This window comes from Podarcis raffonei, chromosome 13 (genome assembly GCF_027172205.1).
Source record: "Podarcis raffonei isolate rPodRaf1 chromosome 13, rPodRaf1.pri, whole genome shotgun sequence".
NCBI classification, from domain to species: Eukaryota; Metazoa; Chordata; class Lepidosauria; order Squamata; family Lacertidae; genus Podarcis; species Podarcis raffonei.
Window position 1 is genome coordinate 8993398 of NC_070614.1, and position 15625 is coordinate 9009022.

Sequence of the window (15625 nt, forward strand, 5' to 3'; positions counted from 1 at the left end):
CTTTCAGATACCTTCTGAGCTCTGCTTCTCCGTGACCCGCCACTCTCAAAATGGCAAAGGCGCCCTTCCCTTCGCTTTCCTGCTCTTTTTTCTAACCTCCTGGCTAGAGCTGGCCTGTATCTCCCCTCCTCCGAATCTGAGCTAGAACTGAACCCTGGCCTTTCCTGGGAACAGCCGGTCCCTCCCTGTTGTTCCTCTTGCTCTCTTCTCTTCGATTCACTGCTCTCCTCCCCCCCTTGGGGAATGCTTTCTCCCTCTGGGAAACTGGAATCTTCTAACTCTAACTCTTCCCTGACACTCAACATAAAACAACCCAATGGTGGAAGCTACATAGTCATGCCGGCTCATGTGTTAAATGCAACTGCTTATTGGGAGGGCGATTGCATGGGGTAGCTGTCTTAAGAAGCATGCCCTGCCACACGTTACAGAACGGCAGATTACACCTTTGTAATGGGACAAATTACACAGAGGCAAGGAAGATTCTTTGCGTGGTAATTTGAAATTAAATTATGATTTAGAAGCCCGCTTTGGGAAGGGGCCAACTTTAAAAACATTGCATACAATTATACATGTGCAAATTCTCTTCGTAGCTGTAAAACTTCTGCACAACCTGTTGCTAGTTATGAATGCATTTTAACAAATTATTCCACTTAAAAAGAGGCCTTGGGGAAAAGTTTAAAAGGGCTGGGGAAGGCAACTGCTTGCGGAACTGAAGAGCTGCTACAACACAAGGTTTGGTGAAAGCGTGGGTGGCGCTGTGGGTTAACCACAGAGCCTAGGACTTGCTGATCAGAAGGTCGGCGCTTCGAATCCCCGTGACAGGGTGAGCTCCCGTTGCTCAGTCCCAGCTCCTGCCAACCTAGCAGTTCGAAAGCACGTCAAAGTGCAAGTAGATAAATAGGTACTGCTCTGGTGGGAAGGTAAACGGCGTTTCCGTGCGCTGCTCTGGTTCGCCAGAAGCGGCTTAGTCATGCTGGCCACATGACCCGGAAGCTGTATGCCGGCTCCCTCAGCCAATAAAGCGAGATGAGCGCCGCAACCCCAGAGTCGGTCACGACTGGACCTAATGGTCAGGGGTCCCTTTACCTTTTTACCATAACTTGCCACTGTGAATTAGGGCTGCTGAACTTCAGTCCTTGAAGTTAACTGAGTTCTGTGGGCAACTAGTTCCTACAGTTTGCAATATTGAAGTGTAACCCTTCCTGCTCCTTGCACATAGAAGCAGATATATTGGTTAAAAAACCCCAAAAACAACCCATGTTGGACAAAAGAAAGCCTTTTGAATATGGAATATCCGTATTTCCAAAGAGGGATTACAATATCGAGGTAGCATTCCAATTTATTTTGCTGCAACTCAGCTTATGTTACCTGTATCTTGACAAACTGGTAAGTACAAAATAGAGTATCTAAAAAATACATTTTTGTATAGCATTGGCCCAAATCCTACTTACTTTAGAGTTAAGAAGTAACTGCTCTGTAAGCTGAGTCAATAATTGGAATGAACAGAAACAGCTCTACAAATTTTGCAAACATCTTCACCAATTTGCCATGTTTCCCTGATAGATGCCATGTTTGATAGCACTTTAACAAGTCAATCTTTTTTTTTTAAAAAAATTAAGACTATTCCAAATACAGCAGCATTCAAGAAACATGATTTAAAGCAGTCAGAAGTCAACCAAGTAATTGAATACTAAATAGTTATAGCATCTATTTTTATTACCAAAACAGCAAGTTGATGCAGCAACTGCACTTAATGTCTCTTTTTAAAAATCTTATCTATTGGGCGCAAAAGTCAATAAATTAGAATCGATCAGTATGTGATTTTAATAATAGAACAAAAGGCTTGTTTTTAACGTGATAATCTGGTAGCATCTTAAAACTTCTGCATGGGTTTTTGCTAAAAATAAAATTCTGTTTTATTATGCTACCAAATGCTGCGGAAATTTGTCTACGGAAATCCCTCCCAAGTTGTTTCGGTTTCTCTTTCTCCTCTGAGGTACAGAATGCAGCCGTTTCAGGCGCAAGGCACTCAATGCTGTACAGTTCCTCCCAATCTGAAATCCACCAACAAGCAGCCAAAAGGTAAAAACCCCTTAACTTGCCAGTCCCGTACACTCCAGTAATAATTTCTGTTTTGAAGTAGCAAGAAAGAGCCCAGGAGCTCTCTCCATGCTGAATACAGGAAGCAATGATTTCATTCAACAGATGTTAAACCATATACATACCATATTTAATCACACCGAAGATCCAGATTAGATAAGTAATGACAAACACACGGAACATATGCAAATGCCAACACGCTTGGTTAACCAAACTGTTACCTTCCAATGCTTCAGGAAAGCATCTAAAACAGCTTCTAGTGTGTTAACAATTCGGTTCGGATGTGCATGTAAAACTTAAAACGGCAGACTTCTGTTTCAGCTACAAAGCATTTCCCAACTTCACACCAGAAACTCAGGACTAGTTCGAGTGATCCTTCCGCTTCTTTAACCAGGTATTTTGCATCACAAGGCCATCAACATTTATTCTTATAATGCAGTACAGGATTCCCATATTTGACACAATAAAGCTTAATTATCTTCCTCGTCGTCTTCCTCATCGTCCCCTTCATCTTCCTCACCTTGGTCGCCAGATTCCAGTTCATCGTCATCTTCAACCTTTAAAAGAAAAAAGAGGTTGTGGCATTTAGTTAACAGATTAAAAAGTCTTCTCCATGTCCAACAATTAACTGGACAGATTTTTAAAACGGCATTTTATTTTAAAAATGGCATTAATTTTACTGGGGGGGTAGTGGTGTGCTTTTGTTACGTATTTCATGTTTTTATCTTGTACTTTTATGTTGTGAACCGCTTTGAGATCTATGGATGAAGGGTGATATGCAAATTAAATACATAGAAATAAATTGTTTTAACTGTAAATAAAATGTTTTGCAAAAATAAGAAGTTTACTAAAAACTTAGAACGTAAGTTAAAACTGCTTTTGACATAAATACTTGCAAAACCGTGGATGAGAAGAAGAGGATGAAAGCGTCCTCTGAGATGGTTGGAGCCTGTCTGCTACAGCACATGAATACAGTACTAAAGTCAATGAAAACTAAAGCGGGGCAGCCTTTATTCCAAATTAGTTAATCCAGAATACTTCTTCTGGCTCTGCTCATCATCAGAGCAGCAAAAATGTTGCCAATCCAGACCAAAACTTGGGCTGTTTGCTTTCCATGATTGGAAAAACGAAATGCTCAAACCTAATGAACGTTCATCTTACCGGTTCTCCAAGCTCCTTGAGCTTATCCTTTAACGCAATTATTTTCTGATCCTGATCAGCCAGAAGAACCAGCAGATCGTCCTGTTCCTTCTTAGATTCTGCAACTTCTTTCTGCAATTTGCTTTTCTCGTTTTGCAAAATAGCCACGGTACTGTTGGATGAGTCCAGCTGCTGCTTGAGTGAAGCCTTTTCTTCGCCGTGGGCCGCAATTTCATTCTGGCAGGAGAGGGAGGGGGAAATATTAGCATGCATCACTGCTAAAATTGCTAACGCCACCCAAGCTGATACCAAAACAGTACTTTAATATGAAAGCTATCCTGGATGTCCCAAACAAGGGGCTTTTTAAAAATAAGAGTGACCCGCTGTAATCAGAATCCTCCCTTTCCTTCCCTCAGTGCTCAATCCATATGTACGATAAAAGGAGCTAAATGGACCAAGATTTGATATAAGGACAAGCACCAAGGAATTCTTTCCTCACCTTTAGGAATGCCAAAAATCCTTCAGTAGTGAAGTTACACTTTACCAGTTTATTTTGACATCTCTATGGAAACTAATTATTCTAAGCAACAGAACTTGGTAAGGCGGTTCTGTTTTCTCCAGCTTAAGGGGTCTCCCAGCAGTGGATAGCTGTTTAATCGAGGTGTTGAACTTGGAGATCTCATGCAATTGTTCTACCAGTGAGCTATGGGTCTTGAAAATCAAGTATTATACAATCCCCTGAATGTGAACATGCAGGTCCTGCTTATCAAAATACAATACGCTCCCAGGAAATCATTTGTTAGGTGAGCGTTTCGCATCATGAGTCCACGATTTCCATTATTTCCTATGGGAACATTTCTAATTTGTGATATCTGCCCCTTTCCAACCCCAATGTTGAGTTGAGCAAGGATGAGGCTGCCAGTTCAGCAAATCTTAACTGAACACTTAAATTAAAAACGTAGTATTTTTTGATTAGGAAACAACCTTTAGTTCTTTATTCTCTTGCAAGAGCGTCGAGAGCCTTCTTTCCAAGTCGGCTGTCTTTGCTACCATAACGGTGCCATTGTCTCCTGATACAGGAACCGGGGTTACGCTCTGCAAAACAAAGAATACTCAACAAGACTGACAGGGTGCACGAGATATACTTGGTCCAACACCTGCAATGTGTTCTGTACGGCAAAGTACAGCTAATGCAACAAATCAGACAATCTGTGTAAACGTGGGCCACTAGAGCTTATGTGGTATAAGAAAAGACTATGGCTATTTATGGATTATGCTGGACAGTTGAAGGAGACAAGAGGACTACTGCTGTTTATTACATCCCAGAGAAACAACACAAGGACAAAAGATAAGAGTGAAAGTCTTATATTACCAGTTTTTGAAGCAGTTCTTGCTTTTCACTCTGAAGTTTAATAATGTCTGTGGACTGTGACTGGGTTTGGGCCCTCAGGGTTTCAACTTCCTGTGAAGGGGGGAAAAATAAATGAATTCCGCTGCTAAGATAACAGCATTGTTTGCAAACAGAAGCAGGATAAGCGAATTTTCCAGAGGTTTGGAGGGCATCACCAATGCACACAACTCATTTCTTTTTTTCCTTTTTTATTATTTTTAAAAACAAAGCAGAACAAACAAGACAAAGCAAAGCAAAACAAAAAAGATAAGAAAGAAAACAAAAAGAAAAATCACATCTACAAAGAAAACCATATCATCATACTAATCATTATGTAGATATACACATACTGACTTCCTTTGTTCTGAGACCTCATAGTTTTTAATCTTTCTATACTGTTGTGTCTAGTGTAGATTACCTCTATCTTTATGCCTCTTGCGCCATTTTTCAATTGGTGCCGTGCAGGCCCACCAGGGAGGTACAGTGGTGCCTCGCAAGACGAAATTAATTCGTTCCGCGAGTTTTTTCGTCTTGCGATTTTTTTCGTCTTGCGAAGCACGGTTTCGGAAAAGTTTTGGAAAAGCTTCAAAAATCACCAAAGTCTTCAAAAACCTCAAAAAAGGCTACCACACCGCGTGCTATGAGTTGCTCCTCGAAGTCAAGTCGCAACTGTATTAACGGTGTTAAGAAAAAGGAAACAAACTTGCAAGACGTTTTCGTCTTGCGAAGCAAGCCCATAGGGAAAATCGTCTTGCGAAGCAACTAAAAAAACCAAAAACCCTTTTGTCTTGCGAGTTTTCCGTCTTGCGAGGCATTCGTCTTGCGAGGTACCACTGTATAAGTAGGCTTCTAAATGATAAGCACTGCCTCCAATGACTCAAAGGGTGGAATTATCCCCCTACTCTGAGAAAGAATGGCTAAATAAAGACAGCAATGAACTTGTACTACATATATGACTTGGAGCACTGTTCTGGACAGGGGCCTCTTTATGGCTCGCTGTCCTTCCAAAGCTTTCCTAATGGAGGAAGCATAAGCTTCCTGACCTCTGCAGATCAGCTGCCTTCTTTTTGTTGCGTATTCGGCTGGGCAATTAAGGCTTGTGCCAAAAACGTAACAAAGGTAAGGCTGGGTCTCTTCCCATCCTAATTACCTCATCCAGAGGAAAGGAGCAAAACCAGGCTTCCTCAAACTCGGCCCTCCAGATATCTGGGGACTACAATTCCCATCATCCCTGACCACTGGTCCTGCTCACTAGGGCTCATGGGAGTTGTAGGCCAAAAACATCTGGAGGGCCGGGTTTGGGAAAGCCTGGGCAAAACAAACTGTGCTGCTAAAAGCACTAGATCTCAGAGAAGGGACTCTGACTTCTCCCACCAGAAATAACAAGCTCAGAAAAAAAAGATTTATATAATGCTACTTTTTGATCAGGTTTGATCAGGTTTCACACATTGCAACTGGGGAGGAACCATGTTCTCAAACAGCAGCAGTCACGTCAGAATATCTTATGGAAGCACCAGGAATTCTTACTTTATATAGTTCTCTGTCAACCTCAGGGCCACTTGGCTTGTTCGTTTGTGAAGACTGCTCTGTTGTTGTTCCTCCTGCTGCAGGCGAAAGCTTCTGCAAATATCGGATATTAACGAAGGAAACATTAATTTTAAAAGAATAAGTATTTTTAACAAAGCACTTCCATAAATAGCATCCTGAGAAACTCAAACTTTTTCTTTTTCTTTTTTAAAAGTAAGCCCTTTGGGATTCAGCAATAGGCTGTCAAGTTTGTGGCACTGCCTGATGCTGTCTTTGAAACTAGAAGATACGCTGCAACATTTTCAGTGATCAGAAGGATTCAGGAAGTACAGTGGTATCTCGGGTTACATACGCTTCAGGTTACAGACTCCACTAACCCAGAAATAGTGCTTCAGGTTAAGAACTTTGCTTCAGGATGAGAACAGAAATCGTGCTCTGGCGGCGCAGCAACAGCAGGAGGCCCCATTAGCTAAAGTGGTGCTTCAGGTTAAGAACAGTTTCAGGTTAAGTACGGACCTCCGGAACGAATTAAGTACTTAACCCGAGGTACCACAGTAGCACAGACCATTGCCACTCTGCCCATGAACAGCAGATACAAAATATGCAATATAATGACATATTTTCACATACATGGCATAGAACTCAATTTTCCATGCAGGTGTTGCTGTTATTATTTTTATTATTATGTCAGCTCTGGTATAGGTATTTATTTATTTTTTTTAAATGACATTTATTACTTTTTCAGCATTTTCAACACAACACTACAAACAAAAAAAGAAAAGAGAAAAAAACAATACAAATACAATACAAAAACGCTACATGGACTAACAAAACAAAGCAAAAACAAACAAAAACAATTTAAAAACACCTCAAACATTTTCAATATCTTATATTTCATCTGGTATAGGTATTTAAAACCAAAATAAGAGGAATGAATAATGCCTTTTCCATCCCAATCCACTACTTGACAATTTGCCAGTGAACAAGCAGCACTGCAGATTTTACATATTGCTTGTGACTACACTGCCTCCATTATTTAACAACCATTCAGAGAAATGGTGCAACAAATCAGTGACTATAATTATAAAGTTGGAAGCATTTACTACATGTGCCTCCTTACAATTCAGACACTGACACTCATAAGGTTATTAGGTCAGCATATCCATTTTAGCCTTGTGAGGACATATGTATGGAAGTCACTTACAACAGTGGACTGAAAATCATTAAAAAAAACTTCAATAATGGCTGTGAACAACCATCAGGTTATGATAGCATTTAAAACAATAGGCAATTGTAGGTCTCAGCAGTTAAGATTTGCCACAGAGTCCCATCTGAAGACCACTTTTTGAGATTAGGTAAGTAGCTACTGAAAAAAGGATATTTATAGCAGTGGTATCCAAACCCTGGACACCCCAGCCTAGACATGCATGCTTTGTGCCTTGTTTACTATTTTTTAGGCAGTCAATGAAATCTGTCTTGTTCTTTTTTGCCTTTAACAAAATAGCTTTCAAAAACATCCAAAGCCCATTTAAATGCATTTCTTTGTACTGGTGTTTCAAAGTGGTTTTATCAGCTGTTTTTATTTTTCCCTTTCGTTGTCGCAAGCCACCGCCTTGAGGCTATGTGCATTACGATGGGATAAAAGTCTTACAAACAAACATATCCATACTGCAAGCCATGTTCTTTCCCATTAACCACTCTGTTCAACTAAGGAATAAAAAGTGACAATGGGACCAATTGCCTTCTTCCCCTGGTATCAGGAACTTGCCTGCCTTCTGATCTGAGAGCAAGAAAACAAGCCTTTTCTGATCAGCATTTTACCCAAGAAGAAGAAGAGTTTGGATTTGATACCCCGCTTTATCAGTACCCGAAGGAGTCTCAAAGCGGCTAACATTCTCCTTTCCCTTCCTCCCCCACAACAAACACTCTGTGAGGTGAGTGAGGCTGAGAGACCTCAGAGAAGTGTGACTAGCCCAAGGTCACCCAGCAGCTGCATGTGGAGGAGTGGGGAAGCAAACCCAGTTCACCAGATTACGAGTCTACCGCTCTTAACCACTACACCACACTGGTGTACTGCTCTTAACCACTACACACACAGATGGACTGGAATTTTCATATCAGGTATCGATAGCCAACACTCATGTACTCACCAAGCTTTCAATCAAAGAATCTCGTTCCTTCAGTTGTTCCTGCAACAGTTCAAGCTTGTGTTTCCATTCTTCTATCTCCCCATGCAATTTGCTGATTTCTTCCGGCTGAACGCCATTCATCTGAGCCACATCGCCATGGGAACTATGATGCTGATTGTCTTTTCCTATTAGTCAGATTTGAAAATGACCCATTTGTAGAGTTCTGGGACAAATTTCCACAAATATTACCCATCCCAAACTCATTTAAAATCTTTTCTTCCTTAGAAATGGTACTATGAGCTAAGTAAAGGTAAAGGGACCCCTGACCGTTAGGTCCAGTCGTGAACAACTCTGGGGTTGCGGCACTCATCTTGCTTTATTGGCCGAGGGAGCCGGCATACAGCTTCCGGGTCATGTGGCCAACATGACTAAGCTGCTTCTGGCAAACCAGAGCAGCGCACGGAAACGCTGTTTACCTTCCCGCCGGAGCGGTACCTATTGATCTATTTGCACTTTGACGTGCTTTCGAACTGCTAGGTTGGCAGGAGCAGGGACCGAGCAACGGGAGCTCACCCTGTCGCGGGGATTCAAACCGCCGACCTTCTGATCGGCAAGCCCTAGGCTCCGTGGTTTAACACCTGTGTCCCAAAAACTAGTACTAGTTTCATGCATTTTCCAGGGCTGCTCAAACAATTTGCATCAAAGTAAAATGTGGCGTTCCATGGTCTGAAAATGCGCAGGAATCTGCATTTGACAGCAAAACTTAGACAGGACACAGCTAGCAGTCCTACCTAGCTGTACTTTAAGGAGATTGTACTGGTCCTTGTGTTGCTGGATCTGCGACATTTGCTGGGTGACTGTTGTCTGAAGTTGCTCGTTTTGAGCTTTTATAGATTCTACTTGTTTCTTCAATTCCTCAAGCTCCTGATCCTGGAAAATAAAACAAGAATCTACTTAATGGTATCTTACATTCATTTTTTAATTCTGTTGATTGCTACTGTTATTTTTTTTTTAAAAAAAATCACCACAAAAATTAAGCACCCATAGGCATTTACCTACAGACATTTGCAAAGGAACTTAGCTCTAACTGCTTATGCTATACAGAATGCCAACAATGCCACCGGTCTAAAATAATGCTTGCGCATGTCTGTGCATTTGCATAGGGTGCCTGTGTTTGCCAGTGCATTAAACTAGTAAAAAGGTAAAGGGACCCCTGACCATTAGGTCCAGTCGTGACCAACTCTGGGGTTGCAGCGCTCATCTCGCTTTATTGGCCGAGGGAGCCGGCGTACAGCTTCCGGGTCATGTGGCCAGCAGGACTAAGCCGCTTCTGGCCAACCAGAGCAGCGCATGGAAACGCCGTTTACCTTCCCGCTGGAGTGGTACCTATTTATCTACTTGCACTTTGACGTGCTTTCGAACTGCTAGGTTGGCAGGAGCAGGGACCAAGCAACGGGAGCTCACCCTGTCGTGGGGATTCGAACCACCAACCTTCTGATCAGCAAGTCCTAGGCTCTGTGGTTTAACCCACAGCGCCACCCATGTCCCTTTCGCATTAAACTAGTAGCACTGTGCAATATATTTTATGGTATAAGCAGTTAGTGCAACAAACAAAACTGCCTATTTCCAGAATTTAGGGAATTCACAGGTGTCAGTGCACCCAGAGTGCAATGGATTAATGCCACCCTCAAGCTGCTTTTTGTTGAGAGGGTTGCAAGTTCTAATAATATGTTTAAATAGCACGATTACGGTAATGGGTAGTTTGGCCCTAATATATACCACCTTAAGCAGATACAGGGCCAACTAGTGCAAATGAAGCTAAGATGTTTGGGTTTTTTACCTGAACTCTAATGATGCTTTTGTAGCGTGTCACTATGTTGTCATGTTGTTCTAAGGACTTCTTCACCTCCTCTTCCTGTTTATCTTCTTCACTAGACTTATAAACTGCCTTTGTTATAATGCCTGTTTCAAAAAAAAAATCGTTTCTTTTATTAGACATTCTAAGCCCCATGGTTTTGAAGCAATCCCAATGCCTGTTCAGATATAGAAGCTTAACAGGAATTAGTCATTTTAGGGATTCTATCAACGAAAAAGCCATTCAAGATGCAATAAATGTGTTGTTGTAGTATGGAAAAATCACTTGTGCTCCCAATCAATGGAATGCCTTTCCAACTGACATCTTCCTGGTTTTTAAATCCAAGCCTCTCTATAAGATACTTCCTGTTCATTGTTGCTGTTCTCAACTGATCCTTGCTCACTTTCCCTTTCCTTCCTCCCTAGTGTGTTATCTATTTACCTATAGACTACAAGTCCACAGGCATGGTCCATCTTATTTTGCAAATCTCTGTACAGTACATAGCAATTTTACTATCTAATAGATCAACTACAACCTTTACAGCAGATAATGTAGCCTAATTTTGTAAGAGCAAATCTACTAGCTGCCAGGAAAAATAAATGACAAACCACATTCTCAGATGCAGAATGGATCAGAACATGTTACCAAGAATTTCAGCAGGTAAGCCTCACTGTGCTGTAAACTAATTGCACCATCACCTTCTCACCAAAGTAAACACACATGATGCAGCAAATCCTCAAATATTAAGAAGCCAAATTAACTGGTCTTATAGCACACCGTGAACATAGCAAACCTATTGTACTTCCTGTGTAAAACTGTTTGCCTCCAGTGTCATAACATGCTTTAGGATTGCAGAAAATTAAAAACCTTGAAAGGTATAACTTAATTAACTTTACATCCAATTCTGAAAAGGAAAGGCTCTAAATCTTTCAGATCTAATTGTCTTAAGTAGTAAACACAAAGCTCAAGAGAGGCAAAGTAACATGTCTCACCCTCTAGCTCCTTTACCAGTTTAGTAAATTCATGATCAAACATCATATGGTCCGGGCTAGAAAAGCTTGGCTGAGGTTTCTGAGCTGCTCGGGAATAGAATTCGTGTTTGCTGATGAATCCCAATTTCTCAACGAAGTTTTCCTTGCCAATCCTCTTTTCTATCAGTTGTTTCAATTTCTCCCTGGGGGTGAGAGACGGATCACGTAAAACCACTGCGAACTGCACAAAGATGCCCTCTTTTCCATTTCACCCCACCAGTCCACCCCCAGCAAATTCCTATTTAACAAATAGTTATATCAGTTATATCAAAGGCAACAGAGTAGTAGTACAAAGTGGTAGAGACAGATGTGCCCTCAGATTTGGCAGTTTGAATGGAGTGCAGAGGGCGAAATAGAGAACAGATGAGTTTGCAAAACCGTAAAAGCACTACTTTCAAGACCTTGGAAATAATGAGCTGAAGGGAGGCTATAGTGAAAATGAACAGGAATGGCTTTCATTTTAATGTTGAGACTCAACGTTCAGTCGTGTAAGAGAAATACAACTCATCATGCTAATGGTGGAATTATGGTGGAAAGCATTCGACCCTACCAAAGTTTGTAATAATAAAATAAGTTTAAGTCTGTATCTAATTTTCTCTGGCTTAACCATATTGGGGTGTGTGTGTTAATCTATTTCCTAGTCTTTGCCTTGAAAATTATATTAGAATAGACCAGGGGTCAGCAAACTTTTTCAGCAGGAGGCCAGTCCACTGTCTCTCAGACCTTGTGGGGGGCCAGACTATATTTTTTGGGGGGAAATAATGAACAAATTCCTGTGCCCCACAAATAACCCAGAGATGCATTTTAAATAAAAGGACACATTCTACTCATGTAAAAACATGCTGATTTCCGGACTGTCCGCGAACCGGATTTAGAAGGCGACTGGGCCGGATCCGGCCCCCGGGCCTTAGTTTGCCTACCCATGGAATAGACCGACCACATTTGTAGGCAGAGGAGTGAAGCTGTATTCGTCTCTCTTTTTTTTTTTTACTTGGTACACCAGGAATTGTGGCCACGACACAAGTTTCCCATTCACCCTTCCAAGTACTCACTTCTTATAATTCTCGAGCGAGTTGTCATTGTAATAAATGGAAATTCCTAGTAAGAGAGCACACAACCCTTGGACTAAGTGCTCCTCTTCTCCAAGGTTTTCCGCTATCTGTCCTGTCAGCTAAAAAATTGAGTTAAGGATGTGTAGACATTTCATAGACAGAGGCATTCCAATTCTTGTACAATCCTTTTTTTCTTTTCTTTTACTAATACTAGCTTAATCAAGCACAAGCATATTTATTTGTACCACACCTTTCCTCCCGAATGAGCCCAGGGTGGCAAACATTAAAATATCAATAGAATTTAATTAAAGCATGCGCTATTTATATGCATATGGCTGAGAGGAGAGATCAAAGTACAGTGGTACCTCACAAGACGAATGCCTCGCAAGACAAAAAACTCGCTAGACGAAAGGGTTTTTTGTTTTTTGAGCTGCTTCGCAAGACAATTTTCCCTATGGGCTTGCTTCGCAAGACGGAAATGTCTTGCAAGTTTGTTTCCTTTTTCTTAACACCGTTAATACAGTTGCGACTTGACTTCGAGGAGCAACTCATAGCACGCGGTGTGGTAGCCTTTTTTGAGGTTTTTAAAGACTTTGGTGATTTTTGAAGCTTTTCCAAAACTTTTCCGACACCGTGCTTCGCAAGATGAAAAAAACCGCAAGACGACAAAACTCGCGGAACGAATTAATTTCATCTTGCGAGGCACCACTGTATGAGACTTTTGAGCTCCCTTGAAAGATAATGACCAGATTCTACAGAATGTCAGAATCTGAAACGTCTGTTACAACTGTTAAATAAAAACTTTTGCAGGATTACAACACCTGTCCTTCCATTAAAGTTTACAAGTGCACATTCAAAATTAACATCCCTGTGATTTTATCCACGCGTCCAAGCCTATACCTGTCAAAAACTCCTTAAGAAATTTACATACACTTGTCAGTTTGCATTTCTTAGTACAGAAAGTATTGATATGATGTGTAGAGTTCTTCCTTATTCTACGTAATTCAAGAGGGTTCTGGAAGCTTCTCTGTGTGAAAGAAGCAAGCAGAAGGTTCATGATGTTTGGGTTATTCCTTCAGAGAAGCTGATTACAGCTGGCTTAAACTGGGACTGTTATCTTTCTGTCAAGGTCATGCTGACTATAATAGTAGGGCCAGAAGGAGCCTGACTTTCACACTTTCTTTTTCTATCTCTCCTCTGGTGTGGTGTTTAGGTTAAGTCTGCTGCAACTGGATTTCTTATGAACCAGGGCCAATCCTGAGTGTATTGGATTTGTGACCATTATGCTCATTTGCCTCCGGTAAAGCTCTGCTGGATGAAATATAATTGCCTCTGGTCTATTTATTGCGAACCCTGCAACGTGTTTAAGTTTTTACTCTGCTAACTATATATTGGAATCTACTCTGGATCAATATTGAGTAGAATTTCAATGACAATACTTCCATCAGACAGGTGGTGACATCAAGCCTGCTGATCAGCAGCACTTCAAAAAAGCACTTTTTAAAAGCCCCAGGTGGCGCTTTGAAGTCCCAAAAGTCATCACCTTACATGACTGTAAAAGACCAAAAGGTGAATGGCTGCACCCACCTTTCAACTTTAGCCTGTGAAGGATAGAGATGAAGTTCACCACCTGTGGCCTAAAGTGTTGGGGCAGCTCTGTAGGTTATGCAGAAAATATTATTTCTACAGGTATAATAGTTTCCTGCAGCAAATATGTGAAATGTGGGCAATATGTACACTTACTGAAACACCACATATACTACCTTGAGTTCCAAGAAAGGAGGGGTGTAAATGTATTTAAGAAGGAGGTAAATACTGCGTTGCAACACTAAGGTATGGAGTCTCCTTACTTTGAACTCGCATACAGAAACTTGCGCTCCTAAAGAACATTTCCTATCATAATTCAGAGACATTAATTGCTGACGTGTAAAAGGATACAAATGGAACATTGGCAGAATTGTGCAGAAAATGTGTGACAGCAATGGGGCAGTTGCTTAGCCAGGTACAAAGCAGCATTAATAATCCAACTCTTGTCTGCACTTTGCTTCCCTGGAAGAAACAAACAAACAAACAAACAACAAACTTTTACTTGTATTTACAGGTTTTCTGTTTTTTCCACGCATTGTTTCTACTTTGAAGCCTGCAGCAGTCTTAAATGTTGGGTGTCCAGAACAAGACTGGCACTTTTTACACAATTATTAAAATTCAACCATTTCCTCTATTAGGAGTGTGAATCCTTATGTAGCAAAACTGGCAAAGTCCACACACAAGAGGGAGGTATCAGAACACCCGGGAGATGGAAAGAAGAAAACTGAAGGTTTGCAGAAGTACAGTTGTTGTTGTTGTTGTTGTTAGAAAACAAGACCTTAAGGGCTGGGATGGGGAGAACCCCTCAAAACAGCTACCGTATTTTTTGCTCTATAAGACTCACTTTTTCCCTCCTAAAAAGTAAGGGGAAATGTGTGTGCGTCTTATGGAGCGAGTGCAGGCTGCGCAGCTATCCCAGAAGCCAGAACAGCAAGAGGGATTGCTGCTTTCACTGCGCAGCGATCCCTCTTGCTGTTCTGGCTTCTGAGATTCAGAATATATTTTTTCTTGTTTTCCTCCTCCAAAAACTAGGTGCGTCTTGTGGTCTGGTGCGTCTTATAGAGTGAAAAATACGGTAAATGAGGACCAAACATGGGCAGTAGCCACAGAACGTTGGGCCAATTGTTGAGGTGGAGGAGAGAGAAGGGAGTGGAATTTCCTGGCGGGAAGTAGCTGGTGAAAACGGGAATGCAGCTGCAGCAACCCAAGAAGCATAAAAACACTTCTGATCAGCGAAAAATGTGTGTGTGTATCTCTCTCCATTATCCTGTGCTCCCTTTCTCTCCTCCCCTTTCCTCACCTGAGATAAACAGGAGTACAGGAGGATGCAGAAAAGAGACACACATATAAGAAAAGAGAATCACATTATTGTCCGGCTCAGTCATCTCCTGATTCGCTCTGAGAGGCTGCCTTTGAACGTTCCCAGAGATGGAGGTGAGAGCTAGATATCAAAGAAGAAATCAAGTATCTTGGCACAGCTGTGATTGTATGCCAAGCGTGCTCATCCACACCCCCCCAAATAAAAGATACAGGAAAGGAAAATAATTCCAATTCATTCTAACTCAATTGCTATTCAGTGCAAAACAGTTTCTGGTGCAAATGCAGTTCATTGCCCCCACACTGGTTAGAATGGGCTGTTACTGGGAAAGAGTGGCGTGTGACATCCATGCGGTTTAGTTCACACACTGAATATTGCAGACCAGGCTCCCAGTGGTTTAAGGCAACCCTGCAGGGTTGCTCAGAGGTAGGAGACGGCTTAAATTGGAATGAGAAACAGAAAATACAACAGCTCTGTCATAATCAGGCTGAGGGCT

General features: G+C 41.5%; 1 protein-coding gene across 4 annotated transcripts in view; it reads right to left on the reverse strand.

Annotated features, from left to right (window-relative positions):
* Positions 1–1321: 1321 nt before the first annotated feature.
* USO1 (USO1 vesicle transport factor) overlaps positions 1322–15625 on the reverse strand; it is a 46858-nt gene continuing 32554 nt past the window's right edge. For all 4 annotated transcript variants that reach the window (XM_053363035.1, XM_053363036.1, XM_053363037.1 and 1 more), the window contains 11 exons: positions 14163–14273; positions 12225–12343; positions 11134–11315; positions 10127–10248; positions 9078–9216; positions 8308–8471; positions 6158–6250; positions 4613–4702; positions 4225–4335; positions 3262–3477; positions 1322–2657 (listed from right to left, as the gene is read on the reverse strand). In XM_053363035.1, coding sequence (XP_053219010.1) covers positions 2571–2657; positions 3262–3477; positions 4225–4335; positions 4613–4702; positions 6158–6250; positions 8308–8471; positions 9078–9216; positions 10127–10248; positions 11134–11315; positions 12225–12343; positions 14163–14273 — 1434 coding nt within the window. In that variant the 3' untranslated portion in view covers positions 1322–2570. The remainder of the gene's footprint in view (positions 2658–3261; positions 3478–4224; positions 4336–4612; positions 4703–6157; positions 6251–8307; positions 8472–9077; positions 9217–10126; positions 10249–11133; positions 11316–12224; positions 12344–14162; positions 14274–15625) is intronic.